This window comes from Bombina bombina, chromosome 7 (genome assembly GCF_027579735.1).
Source record: "Bombina bombina isolate aBomBom1 chromosome 7, aBomBom1.pri, whole genome shotgun sequence".
NCBI lineage: Eukaryota > Metazoa > Chordata > Amphibia > Anura > Bombinatoridae > Bombina > Bombina bombina.
Window position 1 is genome coordinate 619,262,923 of NC_069505.1, and position 21,810 is coordinate 619,284,732.

A 21,810-nucleotide genomic window follows, 5' to 3' on the forward strand; every position below is an offset into this window, starting at 1 on the left:
ATTGTGTGTGCAGACCTTATGTAATGTGACACTTAATTACTGATATATACTGTACATATATAAACATGTATTGTGTGTGCAGACCTTATGTAATGCAGCACTTAATTACTGATATATACTGTGCATATATAAACATTTATTGTATGTGCAGACCTTATGTAATGCAGCACTTAATTGCTGATATATACTGAGCATATATAAACATTTATTGTGTGTGCAGACCTTTTATAATGCAGCACTTAATTACTGATATATACTGTGCATATATAAACATTTATTGTATGTGCAGACCTTATGTAATGTAGCACTTAATTACTGATATATACTGTGCATATATAAACATTTATTGTGTGTGCAGACCTTATGTAATGTGACATATAATTTCTGATATATACTGTGCATATATAAACATTTATTGTGTGTGCAGACCTTATGTAATGTGACATATAATTACTGATATATACTGTGCATATATAAACATTTATTGTGTGTGCAGACCTTTTATAATGCAGCACTTAATTACTGATATATACTGTGCATATATAAACATTTATTGTATGTGCAGACCTTATGTAATGCAGCACTTAATTACTGATATATACTGTGCATATATAAACATTTGTGTGTGCAGACCTTTTGTAATGTAGCACTTAATTAATGATATATACTGTGCATATATAAACATTTATTGTATGTGCAGACCTTAAGTAATGCAGCACTTAATTACTGATATATACTGTGCATATATAAACATTTGTGTGTGCAGACCTTTTGTAATGCAGCACTTAATTACTGATATATACTGTGCATATATAAATATTTGTGTGTGCAGACCTATTGTAATGCAGCACTTAATTACTGATATATACTGTACATATAAACATTTATTGTATGTGCAGACCTTATGTAATGCAGTGCTTAATTACTGATATATACTGTGCATATATAAACATTTATTGTACTGTATATGCAGACCTTACGTAATGCAGCACTTAATTACTGATATATATACTGTGCATATATAAACATTTATTGTACTGTATATGCAGACCTTATGTAATGCAGCACTTAATTACTAATATATATACTGTGCATATATAAACATTTGTGTGTGCAGACCTTATGTAATGTAACACATAGTTACTGATATATACTGTGCATATATAAACATTTATTGTGTGTGCAGACCTTTTGTAATGTAGCACTTAATTACTGATATGTACTGTGCATATATAAACATGTATTGTGTGTGCAGACCTTATGTAATGCAGCACTTAATTACTGATATATACTGTGCATATATAGACATGTATTGTGTGTGCAGACCTTATGTAATGCAGCACTTAATTACTGATATATACTGTGCATATATAAACATTTATTGTGTGTGCAGACCTTATGTAATGTAGCACTTAATTACTGATATATACTGTGCATATATAAACATTTATTGTGTGTGCAGACCTTATGTAATGCAGCACTTAATTACTGATATATACTGTACATATATAAACATTTATCGTGTGTGCAGACCATATGTAATGTAGCACTTAATTACTGATATATACTGTGCATATATAAACATGTATTGTGTGTGTGCAGACCTTATGTAATGCAGCACTTAATTACTGATATATACTGTACATATATAAACGTGTATTGTGTGTGCAGACCTTATGTAATGCAGCACTTAATTACTGATATATACTGTACATATAAAAACATTTATTGTGTGTGCAGACCTTATGTAATGTAGCACGTAATTACTGATATATACTGTGCATATATAAACATGTATTGTGTGTGCAGACCTTATGTAATTCGGCACTTAATTGCTGATATATACTGTGCATATATAAACATTTATTGTGTGTGCAGACCTTATGTAATGCGGCACTTAATTACTGATATATACTGTGCATATATAGACATGTATTGTGTGTGCAGACCTTACGTAATGCGGCACTTAATTGCTGATATATATACTGTGCATATATAGACATGTATTGTGTGTGCAGACCTTATGTAATGCAGCACTTAATTACTGATATATACTGTGCATATATAAACATTTGTGTGTGCAGACCTTATGTAATGCAGCACTTAATTACTGATATATACTGTGCATATATAAACAGTTATTGTGTGTGCAGACCTTATGTAATGTGACATATAATTACTGATATATACTGTGCATATATAAACATTTATTGTGTGTGCAGACCTTATGTAATGTAGCACATAATTACTGATATATACTGTGCATATTTAAACATTTATTGTGTGTGCAGACCTTATGTAATGCAGTATTTAATTAATATATTATATACTGTGCATATATAAACATTTATTGTGTGCGCAGACCTTATGTAATGCAGCACTTAATTACTGATATATACTGTGCATATATAAACATTTATTGTGTGTGCAGACCTTATGTAATGTAGCACATAATTACTGATATATACTGTACATATATAAACATTTACTGTGTGTGCAGACCTTATGTAATGTGACATATAATTACTTATATATACTGTGCATATATAAACATTTATTGTGTGTGCAGACCTTATGTAATGTAGCACATAATTACTGATATATACTGTGCATATATAAACATTTATTGTGTGCGCAGACCTTATGTAATGCAGCACTTAATTACTGATATATACTGTGCATATATAAACATTTATTGTGTGTGCAGACCTTTTGTAATGTTGTGCTTAATTACTGATATATACTGTGCATATATAAACCTGTATTTTGTGTGCAGACCTTATGTAATGTGACATATAATTACTTATATATACTGTGCATATATAAACATTTGTGTGTGCAGACCTTTGTAATGCGGCACTTAATTACTGATATATACTGTGCATATATAAACATTTATTGTGTGTGCAGACCTTATGTAATGCGGCACTTAATTACTGATATATACTGTGCATATATAAACATTTATTGTGTGTGCAGACCTTATGTAATGTAGCACTTAATTACTGATATATACTGTGCATATATAAACATTTATTGTGTGTGCAGACCTTATGTAATGTGACATATAATTGCTGATATATACTGTGCATATATAAACATTTATTGTGTGTGCAGACCTTATGTAATGTGACATATAATTGCTGATATATACTGTGCATATATAAACATTTATTGTGTGTACAGACCTTATGTAATGTGACATATAATTACTGATATATACTGTGCATATATAAACATTTATTGTGTGTGCAGACCTTATGTAATGCGGCACTTAATTACTGATATATACTGTGCATATATAAACATTTATTGTGTGTGCAGACCTTATGTAATGTGACATATAATTGCTGATATATACTGTGCATATATAAACATTTATTGTGTGTACAGACCTTATGTAATGTGACATATAATTACTGATATATACTGTGCATATATAAACATTTATTGTGTGTGCAGACCTTATGTAATGTGACATATAATTACTGATATATACTGTGCATATATAAACATTTATTGTGTGTGCAGACCTTATGTAATGCAGCACTTAATTACTGATATATACTGTACATATATAAACATTTATTGTGTGTGCAGACCTTATGTAATGTGACATAATTACTGATATATACTGTGCATATATAAACATGTATTGTGTGTGCAGACCTTATGTAATGCGGCACTTAGTTACTGATATATACTGTGCATATATAAAACATAATTTATGTAAGAACTTACCTGATAAATTCATTTCTTTCATATTAGCAAGAGTCCATGAGCTAGTGACGTATGGGATATACATTCCTACCAGGAGGGGCAAAGTTTCCCAAACCTCAAAATGCCTATAAATACACCCCTCACCACACCCACAATTCAGTTTAACGAATAGCCAAGAAGTGGGGTGATAAAAAAGTGCGAAAGCATATAAAATAAGGAATTGGAATAATTGTGCTTTATACAAAAATCATAACCACCACAAAAAAGGGTGGGCCTCATGGACTCTTGCTAATATGAAAGAAATGAATTTATCAGGTAAGTTCTTACATAAATTATGTTTTCTTTCATGTAATTAGCAAGAGTCCATGAGCTAGTGACGTATGGGATAATGATTACCCAAGATGTGGATCTTTCCACGCAAGAGTCACTAGAGAGGGAGGGATAAAATAAAGACAGCCAATTCCTGCTGAAAATAATCCACACCCAAAATAAAGTTTAATGAAAAACATAAGCAGAAGATTCAAACTGAAACCGCTGCCTGAAGTACTTTTCTACCAAAAACTGCTTCAGAAGAAGAAAATACATCAAAATGGTAGAATTTAGTAAAAGTATGCAAAGAGGACCAAGTTGCTGCTTTGCAAATCTGATCAATCGAAGCTTCATTCCTAAACGCCCAGGAAGTAGAAACTGACCTAGTAGAATGAGCTGTAATCCTTTGAGGCGGAGTTTTACCCGACTCAACATAGGCAAGATGAATTAAAGATTTCAACCAAGATGCCAAAGAAATGGCAGAAGCTTTCTGGCCTTTTCTAGAACCGGAAAAGATAACAAATAAACTAGAAGTCTTTCGGAAAGACTTAGAAGCTTCAACATAATATTTCAAAGCTCTAACAACATCCAAAGAATGTAACGATTTCTCCTTAGAATTCTTAGGATTAGGACATAATGAAGGAACCACAATTTCTCTACTAATGTTGTTGGAATTCACAACTTTAGGTAAAAATTCAAAAGAAGTTCGCAACACTGCCTTATCCTGATGAAAAATCAGAAAAGGAGACTCACAAGAAAGAGCAGATAATTCAGAAACTCTTCTGGCAGAAGAGATTGCCAAAAGGAACAAAACTTTCCAAGAAAGTAATTTAATGTCCAATGAATGCATAGGTTCAAACGGAGGAGCTTGAAGAGCCCCTAGAACCAAATTCAAACTCCAAGGAGGAGAAATTGACTTAATGACAGGTTTTATACGAACCAAAGCTTGTACAAAACAATGAATATCAGGAAGATTAGCAATCTTTCTGTGAAAAAGAACAGAAAGAGCAGAGATTTGTCCTTTCAAGGAACTTGCGGACAAACCTTTATCTAAACCATCCTGAAGAAACTGTAAAATTCTTGGAATTCTAAAAGAATGCCAAGAAAAATGATGAGAAAGACACCAAGAAATATAAGTCTTCCAGACTCTATAATATATCTCTCTGGATACAGATTTACGAGCCTGTAACATAGTATTAATCACAGAGTCAGAGAAACCTCTTTGACTAAGAATCAAGCGTTCAATCTCCATACCTTTAAATTTAAGGATTTGAGATCCTGATGGAAAAAAGGACCTTGCGACAGAAGGTCTGGTCGTAACGGAAGAGTCCACGGATGGCAAGAGGCCATCCGGACAAGATCCGCATACCAAAACCTGTGAGGCCATGCCGGAGCTACCAGCAGAACAAACGAGCATTCCTTCAGAATCTTGGAGATTACTCTTGGAAGAAGAACTAGAGGCGGAAAGATATAGGCAGGATGATACTTCCAAGGAAGTGACAATGCATCCACCGCTTCCGCTTAAGGATCCCTGGATCTGGACAGATACCTGGGAAGTTTCTTGTTTAGATGAGAGGCCATCAGATCTATTTCTGGAAGTCCCCACATTTGAACAATCTGAAGAAATACCTCTGGGTGAAGAGACCATTCGCCCGGATGTAACGTTTGGCGACTGAGATAATCCGCTTCCCAATTGTCTATACCTGGGATATGAACCGCAGAGATTAGACAGGAGCTGGATTCCGCCCAAACCAGAATTCGAGATACTTCTTTCATAGCCAGAGGACTGTGAGTCCCTCCTTGATGATTGATGTATGCCACAGTTGTGACATTGTCTGTCTGAAAACAAATGAACGATTCTCTCTTCAGAAGAGGCCAAGACTGAAGAGCTCTGAAAATTGCACGGAGTTCCAAAATATTGATCGGTAATCTCACCTCCTGAGATTCCCAAACTCCTTGTGCCGTCAGAGATCCCCACACAGCTCCCCAACCTGTGAGACTTGCATCTGTTGAAATTACAGTCCAGGTCGGAAGCACAAAAGAAGCCCCCTGAATTAAACGATGGTGATCTGTCCACCACGTTAGAGAGTGTCGTACAATCGGTTTTAAAGATATTAATTGAGATATCTTTGTGTAATCCCTGCACCATTGATTCAGCATGCAGAGCTGAAGAGGTCGCATGTGAAAACGAGCAAAGGGGATCGCGTCCGATGCAGCAGTCATAAGACCTAGAATTTCCATGCATAAGGCTACCGAAGGGAATGATTGTGACTGAAGGTTTCGACAAGCTGAAATCAATTTTAGACGTCTCTTGTCTGTTAAAGACAGAGTCATGGACACTGAATCTATCTGGAAACCCAGAAAAGTTACCCTTGTCTGAGGAATCAATGAACTTTTTGGTAAATTGATCCTCCAACCATGATCTTGAAGAAACAACACAAGTCGATTCGTATGAGATTCTGCTAAATGTAAAGACTGAGCAAGTACCAAGATATCGTCCAAATAAGGAAATACCACAATACCCTGTTCTCTGATTACAGACAGAAGGGCACCGAGAACTTTTGTAAAAATTCTTGGAGCTGTAGCTAGGCCAAACGGCAGAGCCACAAACTGGTAATGCTTGTCCAGAAAAGAGAATCTCAGGAACTGATAATGATCTGGATGAATCGGAATATGCAGATAAGCATCCTGTAAATCTATTGTGGACATATAATGCCCTTGCTGAACAAAAGGCAAGATAGTCCTTACAGTTACCATTTTGAACGTTGGTATCCTTACATAACGATTCAATATTTTTAGATCCAGAACTGGTCTGAAGGAATTCTCCTTCTTTGGTACAATGAAGAGATTTGAATAAAACCCCATCCCCTGTTCCAGAACTGGAACTGGCATAATTACTCCAGCCAACTCTAGATCTGAAACACAATTCAGAAATGCTTGAGCTTTCACTGGATTTACTGGGACACGGGAAAGAAAAAATCTCTTTGCAGGAGGTCTCATCTTGAAACCAATTCTGTACCCTTCTGAAACAATGTTCTGAATCCAAAGATTGTGAACAGAATTGATCCAAATTTCTTTGAAAAAACGTAACCTGCCCCCTACCAGCTGAGCTGGAATGAGGGCCGCACCTTCATGTGGACTTAGAAGCAGGCTTTGCCTTTCTAGAAGGCTTGGATTTATTCCAGACTGGAGATGGTTTCCAAACTGAAACTGCTCCTGAGGATGAAGGATCAGGCTTTTGTTCTTTGTTGAAACGAAAGGAATGAAAACGATTATTAGCCCTGTTTTTACCCTTAGATTTTTTATCCTGTGGTAAAAAAGTTCCTTTCCCACCAGTAACAGTTGAGATAATGGAATCCAACTGAGAACCAAATAATTTGTTACCCTGGAAAGAAATGGAAAGTAGAGTTGATTTAGAAGCCATATCAGCATTCCAAGTTTTAAGCCATAAAGCTCTTCTAGCTAAAATAGCTAGAGACATAAACCTGACATCAACTCTGATAATATCAAAAATGGCATCACAGATAAAATTATTAGCATGCTGAAGAAGAATAATAATATTATGAGAATCATGATCTGTTACTTGTTGCGCTAAAGTCTCCAACCAAAAAGTTGAAGCTGCAGCAACATCAGCCAAAGATATAGCAGGTCTAAGAAGATTACCTGAACACAGATAAGCTTTTCTTAGAAAGGATTCAATTTTCCTATCTAAAGGATCTTTAAACGAAGTACCATCTGACGTAGGAATAGTAGTACGTTTAGCAAGGGTAGAAATAGCCCCATCAACTTTAGGGATTTTGTCCCAAAATTCTAATCTGTCAGACGGCACAGGATATAATTGCTTAAAACGTTTAGAAGGAGTAAATGAATTACCCAATTTATCCCATTCTCTGGAAATTACTTCAGAAATGGCATTAGGAACAGGAAAAACTTCTGGAATAACCACAGGAGATTTAAACACCTTATCTAAACGTTTAGAATTAGTATCAAGAGGACCAGAATCCTCTATTTCTAAAGCAATTAGTACTTCTTTAAGTAAAGAACGAATAAATTCCATTTTAAATAAATATGAAGATTTATCAGCATCAATCTCTGAGACAGAATCCTCTGAACCAGAAGAGTCATCAGAATCAGAATGATGTTCATTTAAAAATTCATCTGTAGAGAGAGAAGTTTTAAAAGATTTTTTTATGTTTCCTAGAAGGAGAAATAACAGACATAGCCTTCTTGATGGATTCAGAAACAAAATCTCTTATGTTATCAGGAACATTCTGCACCTTAGATGTTGAGGGAACTGCAACAGGCAATGGTACATTACTAAAGGAAATATTATCTGCTTTAACAAGTTTGTCATGACAATTAATACAAACAACAGCCGGAGGAATAGCTACCAAAAGTTTACAGCAGATACACTTAGCTTTGGTAGTTCCAGCACTAGACAGCGATTTTCCTGAAGTATCTTCTGACTCAGATGTAACGTGAGACATCTTGCAATATGTAAGAGAAAAAACAACATATAAAGCAAAATTGATCAAATTCCTTAAATGACAGTTTCAGGAATGGGAAAAAATGGCAATAAACAAGCTTCTAGTAACCAGAAGCAAAGAAAAAATCAGACTGAAATAATGTGGAGACAAAAGCGACGCCCATATTTTTTGGCGCCAAATAATACGCCCACATTGTTTGGCGCCTAAATGCTTTTTGGCGCAAAAAATGACGCCACATCCGGAACGCCGACATTTTTGGCGCAAAAGGACGTCAAAAAATGACGCAACTTCCGGCGACACGTATGACGCCGGAAACAGAAAAGATTTTTTGCGCCAAAAAAGTCTGCGCCAAGAATGACGCAATAAAATGAAGCATTTTCAGCCCTCGTGAGCCTAACAGCCCACAGGGGAAAAAAGTCAAATTTTTATGGTAAGAAAAAATGATTGATTCAAACGCATTATCCCAAATATGAAACTGACTGTCTGAAAATAAGGAATGTTGAACATTCTGAGTCAAGGCAAATAAATGTTTGAATACATATATTTAGAACTTTATAAACAAAGTGCCCAACCATAGCTTAGAGTGTCACAGAAAATAAGATTTACTTACCCCAGGACACTCATCTACATGTTTGTAGAAAGCCAAACCAGTACTGAAACGAAAATCAGCAGAGGCAATGGTATATATATAAGAGTATATCGTCGATCTGAAAAGGGAGGTAAGAGATGAATCTCTACGACCGATAACAGAGAACCTATGAAATAGACCCCGTAGAAGGAGATCATTGCATTCAAATAGGCAATACTCTCCTCACATCCCTCTGACATTCACTGCACGCTGAGAGGAAAACCGGGCTCCAACCTGCTGCGGAGCGCATATCAACGTAGAATCTAGCACAAACTTACTTCACCACCTCCATAGGAGGCAAAGTTTGTAAAACTGATTTGTGGGTGTGGAGAGGGGTGTATTTGTAGGCATTTTGAGGTTTGGGAAACTTTGCCCCTCCTGGTAGGAATGTATATCCCATACGTCACTAGCTCATGGACTCTTGCTAATTACATGAAAGAAACACTTTTTTTGTGTGCAGACGTTTTGTAATAAACAGCCTCATTGCTGACCATTTATATATGATGTACAAAACAAATGTTTAAACAAAATCCTGCTGCGTGAACTTGAGTTGGTTGAATGCTGTAGCTTTATTATTTACTTCCTATCTATACATAGCGGCAGCTGCAGCAAGCGATTCTTTTTCTACCGCCTCTAGTTTTGCTGTTGCTGCTCTTACTATTCAGCTTGTGATCTGTATGCATGAAACTGTTCTTTTTAGGGTCATCGCTTGTCCCCCGTCTAATGCGATTGACTGCACCTTAGGATAGCTCTGGTTCTTGCAACTGTGATGGCTGACATTGCTGGGCTAGTTCCTTCAGTGAATTCATATATAAATATGTGCAGCTAATCTGCATCCATGTCACCCTTTGGACGCTGGCAAAACTCATCCTGTCCGCCCCTCGGACACATGTAACACTCATTCATGTCCTTCTCTTTGGGCACATTAGACTCTCTAAATACTTTTTTCTATATAATCTCTGAACGTTAAGTCTCTGTCACATACAGCACACGCTGACCGCCATCTTATAATCGCTAACTTACATGAACACAATGTTTATATTTGTGTTAAGATGAATCAGCTCAGACACCAGTCACATAGTACAGATGTAAATTGTATAAACAGTTGTTTGAAGAGATAAAGAACGTTTTGTCTGTGAATTTAAATAATCCCTAAACGTATAATTGTGTTGTACAACTAACAACGCTGAGCCACAGGTTAGAAATTTGTGGTGTTCTGACTTTAGAAATATGTTTACTGGTAAAATTATTATTATTATTATTTAAAGGCAAGTGCAAAAAGAAAATGCTCTGAATCCATCTCTTCAGAACCCGTCCCCAAACTATAGCGGTGTTTTCCGTTTCCGTATGTTTGTACAGGACGAGCCAATGTGAAACCTTTAATTGTCGCAAAGATTGAACAGGGGGAAGAGCCATACGCTGACTGGTGCGAGTGGATTAAGGAGGAGGAAATTCCTATAAATTATATAGGTGAGTAATGAACACCAAATTAATTCATTTAAAAGTAAGTAAAAAAGTTATTTTAAAATGAATATTGTTTCTGGTCACTTTGAAACGGCTTTCAAGCTCCGCCTACTGATGACATCACGATCTGGGCTACATCTAGGCACTCTGCTGTTTAGCATTGATAGTCTATTAAATCAAACTAGTGAGTCTTTTGTGATTGGACGCCAAATGCAGCCCAGATCGTGAGGTTATCAATGGGTGGGGCTTTGCAGCCATTTCAAACTGGCCAGAAACAATATTCATTTTGAAATAACTTTTTTACCATTCCTGCTGCCTGATATAGAAAGGGTGCAGGAGACTATTTGCAGCTTAATCTAAAGTAAGACTTTAAGATGACTAAGGTGTAGACTGTTTCTTTAATGTATACGTTTTAATTTTCGTTTAAAATTGCAACCTACAACTTCTTAATACGGCACAGCTAGGAACATACGGCTTTGTATAAAAAAAACAACCTATATAAATGTATCTGCCACGGTGTCCTTTTCCATCTGCTCCTCTTATAACAAATTAATTATTTATACAGAACAAGTCAATATGGAGTCTATAATTGTCACAGAAATAGAAGACGATGTAAAGGAAGAAGAATTTCCCGTAGATATTAGCAGAGGTGCGTAACAAACACTAATATTACATAAATACAGATATTAATCACACAATGTCAGTGACTCATTGTAATCGTTTAATTAAATTCATAGTGAAAAACTTTGTAGTGCACTTTTTATTTTCTTGTTTGGTTTTTCCCTTTCATTTTAAATCAGAAAATTGTAACTTCCCCAGAGAAGCTGAAGTGTATTCAGTGGAATTCACTCTGACCCCTGTAATGTGGAACATATAGATTGTTTAATCAGTGCAGGAATCCATTTATATATTTTATTTATTGGAAATCTGAACGGAGACAGGATAAATGTACACAAGGCTTTTCAAAGGGTATGTCACTGGACTGCAAAATAATGCAAACTTTTGAAACAAAATGACAGTTTTAAAGGTCTCTAAAAAAATCCTCTTTTAAAGGACATTAAACGCCTTGTTTTGTGTAAATTTGCTTATCCACGCTCCCTAAGAAGCCACAAAGCAATTTCTGCAAATGCTGCAAATCAGTAGCTGGTTAGGCAATTTGCAGCATTTTGAGTTTGCTTTTTGGCCTCTAGGGAGTGAGGGACAAAACACAATTTTTACACAAAAGCAAGTGATGTTTAGAGTCCCAACTGCCCTTTTAGAGACTTGCATCCCTGTTAACATACCACTGTATTTAAATGTTTCTCATGGTAATTTACGAGCCCGTGAGACTAGCGAGGTTGCTATGTTTATATGTAATACTATGAATAGGCATATAATACTGCAGCTGGGTAGTGAACGTTAGAACTATATTTTTAATTTGTTCTCACTAAAGTTTATCTGAAATATTTTATATTTATTACTAGATACTGGACAAATGAAGCTTGAAGTTGGGAGTTCAGAAGAGGCAATGCAGATGATATTGACTCGATGGTTTGCAGTGGAGCCTTCAGTGGGAGGAGGTGCAATGAACCAATATTCACAAAGCGCAAGTGACTTTGCACAGAGTATAAAGTTGGTACAGGCTTCACCTTCAATGACGCAGATGCAAGAAACCAGTAAAGTTTTCAGAGAGGCCTACACTACAGCTGGCCAGACACAAACGCCAGGAAGGCGGAAGTTCAAGGAGGAGTGGTGCAGAGAACTAAGATGGCTTAAATATGACAAGACAACTGGTTTTGTAAATTGCAAGGTATGTGTCTCTTTTCCTAACCTTGCAGACCCAAATTCTAAGCTCGTAAAAGGTTTTACAGGTCCCTTCAAACTGGAGACCTTCAAGAAACATGGAAAATCGCGCCATCACTTGTTGGCATCTGCGAAGGCAAGAGCGGAAACAGTTGCTATAGAAGAAGAATTACAAAGCAGCTGTGTCTTTGGACCAAGTAACGTGCTGGTAGAAGTTTCCCCTTCAACAGGTGAAATGCAAGAAAGAGAGAGAGCACTTGAAGAATCTCCCAATTCACCATGCCAGAGTCAAATTCCAGGAGGGAGAAAATTCAGAAAAGAGTGGTGCAGGGAACTCTCATGGCTCAAATATGACCAGGCATCTGGTATTGCAAGTTGCAAGATATGTGCCAACTTTCCTAATCTTGCCAATCAGAATTCTAAGCTTGTAAAAGGTTGTACAGGACCCTTCAGATTGGAGACCTTCAAGATTCACGGTAGCTCTCGCAGTCACCTAACCGCATCTTCACTTACAGGAGCAGAAGCTTTTGCAACAAACGAAGAACTACAAAGCCAAAGTGACTCTGCACCAAGTAGAGTGTTGGAAGAAGGCTTTTCTTTGTCAAGCCAAATGCAAGACCCAAGAAGTTACCTAGAAGAAGCCTCACCTTTTAGAAGTCAGATTCAAGAACTAAGAAAAGTGCTGGAAGAAGCCTCCATTTCACAGGGCCAGATTCAGGAACTGAGAAGAGTGCTGGAAGAAGATTCTTCAACAAACAAGGTGGAAGAACAAAGCAGATTACTGCAAGACGCCACCCCTTCAACGAGCCTGATGGAAGTACCCAGAAGAGTGCATGAAGAACAAATAGGAGTTCCTGAAGAAGACTTTTTTTTAACAAACCAGCAAGAAGAGCCAAAAAGAGTGCTTGAAGAAGCTTCTTCAACAAGTAATATACAACCAGGAAGGAGGAAATTTAGAGAATCATGGTGCCATGAACTTAAGTGGCTCAAATATGATCGATCTTCCAATACTGCAAGCTGTGAAATATGTCATTCATCTCCTAGTACTGTAGATCAGAATAACATGACTGTAAAATGTTTTGCACAGCCCTTCAAACTGGAGAAGTTTAAGAAACATGCCAGATCACGTAATCACTTACTTGCATCCTCAAGGGAAGGAGTACATTTTGCACTGACTGAAACCCCACAGAGCGAAAGTGACTTTGCAGTAAGAGTAATCCTGAATGAAATATTTTCTTCAGCAAATCTGGTGCAGGACCCAATAAATGTACTGAAACAACTATCCCTTTCAACCGACCAGATTAAAGAACCAATAAGTGTGCTGGAAGAAGCCTCCTCTTTAAAAAATCATGTGGAAGGACTAAAAAGTGTACTGGATTGCCTCCCTTCATCAAACCAGATGGAAGGACCCAGGAGTGTAGTAGACAGAGTCTTCCCTTGGACAAGCCAGATGGAAGGAACCAGAAGAATAATAGACGGAGTCACCCCATGGGCAAGCCAGATGGAAGGAACCAGAAGAATAATAGACGGAGTCACCCCATGGGCAAGCCAGATGGAAGGAACCAGAAGAATAATAGACGGAGTCACCCCATGGGCAAGCCAGATGGAAGGAACAAGAAGTGTAGTAGATGGGGTCTCCCCTTGCACAAGCCAGATGGAAGGAACAAGAAGTGTAGTAGATTGGGTCTCCCCTTGCACAAGCCAGATGGAAGAATCAGGGAGTTTGTCAGAAGAAGCTTCTTCTTCAACAAACATGGTGGGAGTGCTAAGGATAGTAGAAGGAGAAGGATCCACTTTAAAGCTTGAGATGAGAGAACCAAGAGGAAAGCCAGGAGAAGCCTCCCCTTCTAAAATTCAGACAAAAGCAAGAAGCTTCCCAGAAGAGGCATCCATATCAATAAACCAGATGAGTGACCCAAAAAGAGTGCCAGAAGATGCTTTTGCTTTAACAAGTCAGTTAGCACTGACACCAACCATCATTTTACAATCCCGTATACAATCACCGGGAAGGAGGAAATTCAAGGAAGAATGGTGCAGGGAACTTACGTGGCTGAAATATGACAAGATGTCAGGTGTTGCAGTTTGTGAGATTTGTGCTTCTGTGCCTAACGATGCTAATCAGAATTCTAAAGCGGTAAAAGCTTTTACAGAACCTTTCAGACTGGCTACATTTAAAAAACATGGCAAATCGCACTATCACCTGAACTGTGCTAGAGAAAAAAATATATTATTACCTCCGCAGTTGGCGCTATATGTGAAAACAATGGATGAAGATATGACCAGCCAATTTAAAACTCTCTTTAACGTAGCCTATTACATTGCGAAAAACAATAAACCATTTACAGATTTTGATGGCTTACTGGAGTTAAGTGGAAAACTAGGGGCTACTTTAAAAGAAGGATACGCAAACGACAAAAGATGCAAAGATTTCATCTCCAGTATTGCAAAAGTTATCCGAAACGAAGTAACTTGTGAGCTTAAACGTGCTGTATATGTGAGTTTGATTCTAGATAGATCAACTGACAAAGTGGGTGTTGAAGAATTGGTTTTGTATGTGAGATACATAAAAAACAATGGTATTAAAGAAGCATTTTTGTCTGTGCTTCCCCTCAACAGTGCATCTACAGATGACCATTTAGATGCTATCACAAAAGAACTACAATTACGGGGCCTTTCTGAATGGCTTACTTCGAGCCAGCTGATTGGAATTGCAACGGATGGTGCAGAAAGCATGCTTGAAGATGAGAACGGACTAGTTCAGAAATTAAAGCAAAATCTACACCATATAATTCATGTGTGTTGTGTTTCTGCCAGGTTAAATATTATCTTGCGAAGTTCTGTACAGAATTCCAAGTCTATCGAAGATCTTGATTCTGTTCTTAAAAAAATATACTCATTTTATCAGTGTTCACCAAAGAGAATGAGACAGCTGAAACAAGTAGCTACAAGCCTTCAGCACAAAATACAAAAATTCCAATACTTGCGCAGTTTAAGATGGGTAGTCGGTAAAGTGGATGGACTCTCAGCACTTGCAAATGATTGGAAATGTGTTGTTGTACATCTAGAAAGCGTTGTAGTAGTTGACGATGGTGCTTCTTCTGTAGCCAGTGACTTGCTGAAAAAAATGACCAATTTCAAATTTGTCCAAATGCTTCATTTTCTTTTGGATTATCTTGGAATCATCAAAAACCTCTCTCTTTTATTTCAAAGGGAAGGACTCTTTCTAAGCTCCGTTCAGTTGCATATAAAAAACACCATAGCCTCTCTTCAGTCCCTTAAGGATACTCCAGGAGAACATGAAGAGAAGTTAATTTCCAAGACCTCTACAAGCGGGCAATATCAGGATGTACAATTAGTTGGGTTAAGCAACACTGCACATACTTTTATTCAATCAGAAAAAGAGAAACTGATACAGTCTGCAGTCCAGAACTTTGAAGAACAATTTTTGAACCAAACAGAAGTAGAAAAATGTATTTCTGTTTTTGATACGGCTGCTTGGCCTACGGAAAACTCTCTAGCGGAGTATGGCGTAAGTGAAATAACAACATTAGCGCAACATTTTCAGAAACAGATTTCACCACTAGACATGCATGAAAAATGTTTAACGGCTCTTCGCAATGAGTGGAAAGAGTTTAAAGACCTTGGAAAGGGAAAGAAACCAAGCGAACTTCTAGATTTTGCGCGGTCTAATATTGAAAGGTTTCCAAATTTAGGAAATTTGCTATCCATAGTGTCTGTCCTGCCAGTGTCAACAGTGTGTTGTGAGAAAGGTATAAGCCTTATAAATCTTGTAAAAAGCAAGCTACGAGCATCAATGCAAGATGAAAGTTTAAGTGACTTGTTGACAATTAATATGAATGGACCGCCCATAAAAGATTTTGATCCATCGAAATCTGTCAACCAATGGTATTTCAATGCCAGAAGACACGTGCATGGTCACAAACGATCAAAGTGTTAATTGTACATAACAATTCACTTGTATTTCTGCTGTACATGTTGTTTTTCTTTAACCCTTTTAAGTGGACACTAAATTCATTTCATTCACCTCCCACTAATCATAGGTGCTGCCATTTTGTAAACTAGGTTACACTGCAGGTATATGAAGGAGAATTACTGCACATGTGCAAACAGGTCAGCACTGGAATGTAGTGAAAGATACATTTCAGCATGGCCGCACCCATGACTAGAGGGAGGCGGGGAATAACCTCGATACTATAATTGTAGATTGCTGTTATTAAACTGAAAACGAGTTTTTTGATTGTGATATATATATATGCAAAAAATATTGTTTATATTGTTACTATAAATATTGTTTATATTTCCTGTAAAATAAGACTAAAGTTGAATTATTTTTTTTAAGGGGGGGTGAAGATACAGTTATAACAGTGCTAAAACTTTTTTTTAGTAAGTTTTTATTTTCTTTACTCTTATCTATTAAAGCATTCATAAAGCTACCTGGTAATGTTGATACACAGTGGGTATTGAAAAGAATCACCCCCCCCCCCCTTGAAAATAATCATATTGTGTTGCTTTGCAGCCTGAAATAAAGACAGACACCGTTTTTGTTTATCCAGTTGTAATTACTCAGTGCAACTTATAACATCCAAGTGAAAGATATAACACCAACATGTCAGGCAAAAAAAAAAGATAATCACTGAGTTGGAAACAGGATCATCCCCTCCTAAAATTACTTGTAAACTCAATCAGGTGTAGCCAATCACCTTCTCAACGGTGCACACACAAAGCCATTTGACCTTCAACGTGTAATGTGTGGGCATATTGATTAGCTTAGCAGTATAAAATCTTTCCTGGAGCATCTTGGTCCCTGGTAGTGCAACTGAAGCAAACAATCAACAATGGGTGGCAAGGCACTGTCAAAAGATCTCCAGGATAAAGTTGTGGATAGGCACAAGTAAGGAGATGGATACAAGAAAATATCAAAGGCTTTATCAATGCCTAGAAGCACAGTAAAGTCTATTATTAAGACGTGGAAGGTATTTTGTACAACACAGACCCTCTCTGGATTAGGACGTCAATCAAAACTGGATGAAAGGGCCAGGTCAGAGAGGCTACCAAGAGGCCCACAGCAACTCTGAAGCAGTTGCAGGAATTTATGACAAAGAGTGGTCATTGTGTGCATGTGACAACAATATCACAAATTCTCCACAAATGTGGCTTGTATGGGAAGGTTGCAAGAAAAAAAACACTCCTCAAGACAGGCCACATGCAGTCACGACTAAGCTTTGCCTTAACACACATAGGAGATTCTGAGGCCACATGGTAAAAGGAGTTATGGTCAGAAGAGACTAAAATTTAATTATTTGGCCTCAACACCAAACGATATGTCTGGAGGAAATCCAATACAGCTCACCATCCAAATAACACCATACCTACAGTAAAGCATGGAGGTGGTAATATCCTGTTATGGGGGTGTTTATCTGCAGCAGGCACTGGAGCACTTGTCAGGATAGAAGGAATAATAGATGGGGCAAAATACCATCACATTCATGAGGAAAATTCTGCTGCCCTCTGCCAGGAACTTGTCAATGGGAAGAAGGTTTACCTTCCAACATGACAATGACCCAAAGCACACAGCGAAAATGACCACACAGTGGATGAAAGAGAAAAGGGTGAATGGCCTAATCATAGCACAGACTTTTAACCCCATTGAATATCTGTGACAAGACTTGAAGACTGCAGTCCACAAACGGTCACCATCAAACGGAACTGGAGCAGTTCTGCAAAGAAGAGTGGGCAAATATTAGTTAGTAGAGACAAATCCCAACAGACTAAAGGCTGTAATTAAAGCAAACAGTGGTTCAACAAAATACTGACACAAGGGGGTGATCCTTTTTCCAACTCAGTGATTCTGTTTTTAAATTGTCTTTATTTTGCCTGACTTGTTGTTATCTTTTACTTGGATGTTATAAGTTGCACTGAGTAATTACAACCGGATAAACAAAACTTACGTCTGTCTTTATTTTGCCTGACTTGTTGTTATCTTTTACTTGGATGTTATAAGTTGCACTGAGTAATTACAACCGGATAAACAAAACTTACGTCTGTCTTTATGTCAGGCTGCAAAGCAACAAAATGTGATTCTTTTTAATACCCACTCTGTTTTTCTAAGGAGACAGACAATGAATCCAGTACATTGCTAGAGGATTTTTTTATGTACTGATAACAAATAATATTGTAGTTGTGATCTTTACAACAGGTTTTAACCTCCTAAAAGCGTCATTAAAGGGACATGAAACTTCAACATTTCTTTTGTGATTCAGATAGAGCATATGGTTAAAAAAACAAGTTTCCCATTTACTAATATCTAATTTGCTTCGTTTTCATTGTATTTTTTGTTGAAGAGATACCTAGGTAGGTATCTGTAGTTCTAAATGGCAGGAAGAAAAAGTGTTGCCATATAGTGCTCTTGCCAATGTATATCATTCTTATAAAACTGAGCCATATAGGGCTACGGACACATGACCGCTACTAAACGTACCACCCTACTTTTCAACAAAGGATACCACAAGAACAAAGAAAAATTGGCAATAGAAATACATTTAAATTAGAAAGTTATTTAAAATTACATTTTCTATCTGAATCATGAAAGAGATTTTTTTTTTCATATCACTTTAACTGCTAAAGAAGTTACATCTTGAAAATAGTCCAAACGGACAGTGTACTCAACTTTTTTATATCGTTCAAATGATAAAGTATTTCAAACATGTTAAATTCTTTTTCTTGTGAAGGAAATCGTTATTTCATTTTAAAATGAATACAGTAGTATCAGTTGTATACTCCCTGCTTATTGTCCGTAAATATGTCCGTGTACATCCCAGAACCTTTGTAACGCGCGCACCACCCAACCGATTTATTTAACTGACCACCTGGCTAACATTTTAGCTAATATTATTAATAACATTTTTCAATATTGCACAAATTTATCATTAAAAAAATTTGTTAAATTCTGCAATTATTTTGTGCTTTTGATAGCAGAAAAAGTTATATTAGAAAGTATCACATTGCCCCCACCTGGGTTCTTTATTATACTGCCCGGCTGGCAAAAACTTCTGTGCAGAACACTGCGTGTGAATATTCACTTTTACACAAACTAAAAAAAACTATATTTATTAATATTCAAAAGAAATAGCCCCTAACAAAGGGGAAATAGAGAAAATCTGACGCATTTCGTTCATCTGAGACTGTGATTTGCTGATAGGTACTTCATAACCGTGCTCATTGGCTGATAGCTAATCCTGGTAATGGTTGTTTATATTCTACTCTTTTATATAAAGTACCACGTCCCTTTAATATTAACACTATAACTGCAAAATCATTAATATTCAGGGTCAGGCAGAAGTAACGCCCCTTTTTTCATGAGCTTGTATTCTGAACATTACACATAAAACGTAAGAGTATGGTTGTGTTATGTTACATAATTATATGTTTATTTTCTGTAAGATTCTGTAATAAAAGATTTGATATAGATTACAAGCTCATGAAAAAGGGGCGTTACTTCTGCCTGACCCTGTATATCCTCGATGGTCCTACATCTATCTTCTAATTGGAGAATTAAAAGGACAGTAATTACAGACATTTTAAAGTTTTCTTGCAATAGAATAACAAACCACCGAAGTATAAAGATTTTCAAAACAGGCTAACTACTGCCGTTTTGTTATTTTACTTTAGTTATTTTATTATTTATAATTAAAGGGACATAAAACAAGTTGGCATAGACACAAAATATAATATGTACTTTAATTACTTTACCTGCAAATTTATACTGCGTGCCTCGCCAATAACCCTTTGTTTTTAGTTTCTGGAAGCTCTAACTCCCCACACACATTTCCTTCTATGGCTGTATCTATATCTAGAATACAGAAGTGCACAGGGATTATCGTTAGAGCCTACATAGAAGCTGTGAACTCAGTTGAAATATAATGCCTGTGTCTAAACACTGATAAGGGGGGGGGGGGATCAGACTACTCCAGACAGCATGGCTATGTAACTAATTTTACTTATTTTTGAAAATTATTTTAAAATACTTGCAAGCAATTTTTAAACCATTTTTTTATGCAAACTATTATAAATTAATTAGCCCTTTTAGGATATGCACAGATCTCAACCTGTTTTATGGCACTTTAAAGGGACGTTACACTGTAAACTTGTTTTTCCATTAATGTATTTTGAATGCCTTGTTATACCAGCTGCAGAGTATAAAATGTATGAGAAATTGCAGTTTCAGGTTTATTTGTGTATATGAAATAGCTGGTTTTGTGCTTTTAAACCACAGCCTATTACAATGAGTTCAACTTGAAGGTAATATCAGATCTCATTATGTTATCACTTTGTGTACACACACTTGCTTCCTTATCTTATATTTGTCTTTAATCTAAAGCTTAATACTTCATGAGAACAATGGAAAATTAACATTTTATTATTTAACTATCCTGCACCCCATTGGGAGTGCAATTTATTCTGCTGGCTGTGTCAATAGCCGAGACTCCAGTATAGAAACTTTCAGTAAAGGTGGGGATACCACAGGGTAAATCGGCTATTTCAAATGCTGAAATAGGAGTAAAGGAGCTATTTGTAAACAATTTAAAGGAATATGAAACCCCAAAAATTTATTTTATGATTCAGATAGGGCATGCAATATTGAACAACTTTACAATGTATTTCTAATGCATTTGCTTTGTTCACTTGTTATCCTTTGTTGAAAAGCACACCTAGGCAGGCTAAGGAGCTGAGTGCTAGCAGCTGATTGGTGGCTGTATATATAAATATATATATGTGTGTACACCTCTTGTCATTGGCTTACGTGATGTGTTCAGCTAGCTCCTAGTAGTGCACTGTTGCTCCTTTGACAAAGGATAACAAGAGAATGAAGCACATTTGTTTTAGAGATAGAAATGTATATATAATATATGCATATTGCTAGTACATGGGTGACAGCTGAGTGCACTTTCTTCTGTATGTTGTGTTTTATGTTGATATACATTGACCTCTGTACTGGTTTAGGCCTCTATATTTAAAAAAAATAAAACAATAGTAAAAAAAATATAAATGAAATTGTTCATAACGGTGTTGCGGTTCACACATAAGTTTACCAGATGTCTCTCACAAAATTACTGGGTCACGCATTGCCTCCCCTAAAGCCCTACGTCAGCTCACAATGTATATTTTCCACAACTCAGCAGTCATTTTACCCCTTGGCTGCTAGAAACATACAAGCTATAATTTTACCTCTTTAACTGGCAGTAACAAACATAAACGATTTGACATTTGTGTCTGCTCCATATTTGTAAAGTGCTGAGGCATATGAGACTTTTTTACATTTGGCTAACACTAATGGACTAAAACAAATGGACATTTATTTAAGTGTCCAGTATTTATCAGGACAGTCCAGTAGAATCTGTA

The 21,810-nt window shown here is 36.7% G+C and overlaps 1 protein-coding gene across 4 annotated transcripts in view; it reads left to right on the top strand.

Annotated features, from left to right (window-relative positions):
* The window catches only part of LOC128635617 (zinc finger protein 862), a 57,274-nt gene extending 37,919 nt beyond the window's left edge, over positions 1 to 19,355 (top strand). For 3 of the 4 annotated variants that reach the window (XM_053688681.1, XM_053688683.1, XM_053688682.1), the window contains exons 5-7: positions 10,504 to 10,614; positions 11,174 to 11,257; positions 12,072 to 19,355. In XM_053688681.1, the coding sequence (XP_053544656.1) occupies positions 10,504 to 10,614; positions 11,174 to 11,257; positions 12,072 to 16,348 (4,472 nt within the window). In that variant the 3' untranslated portion in view covers positions 16,349 to 19,355. Of the gene's footprint in view, positions 1 to 10,412; positions 10,615 to 11,173; positions 11,258 to 12,071 lie in introns of all 4 variants that reach the window. The other variant, XM_053688684.1, reaches the window with a different exon arrangement.
* The last annotated feature ends 2,455 nt before the right edge of the window (positions 19,356 to 21,810 follow it).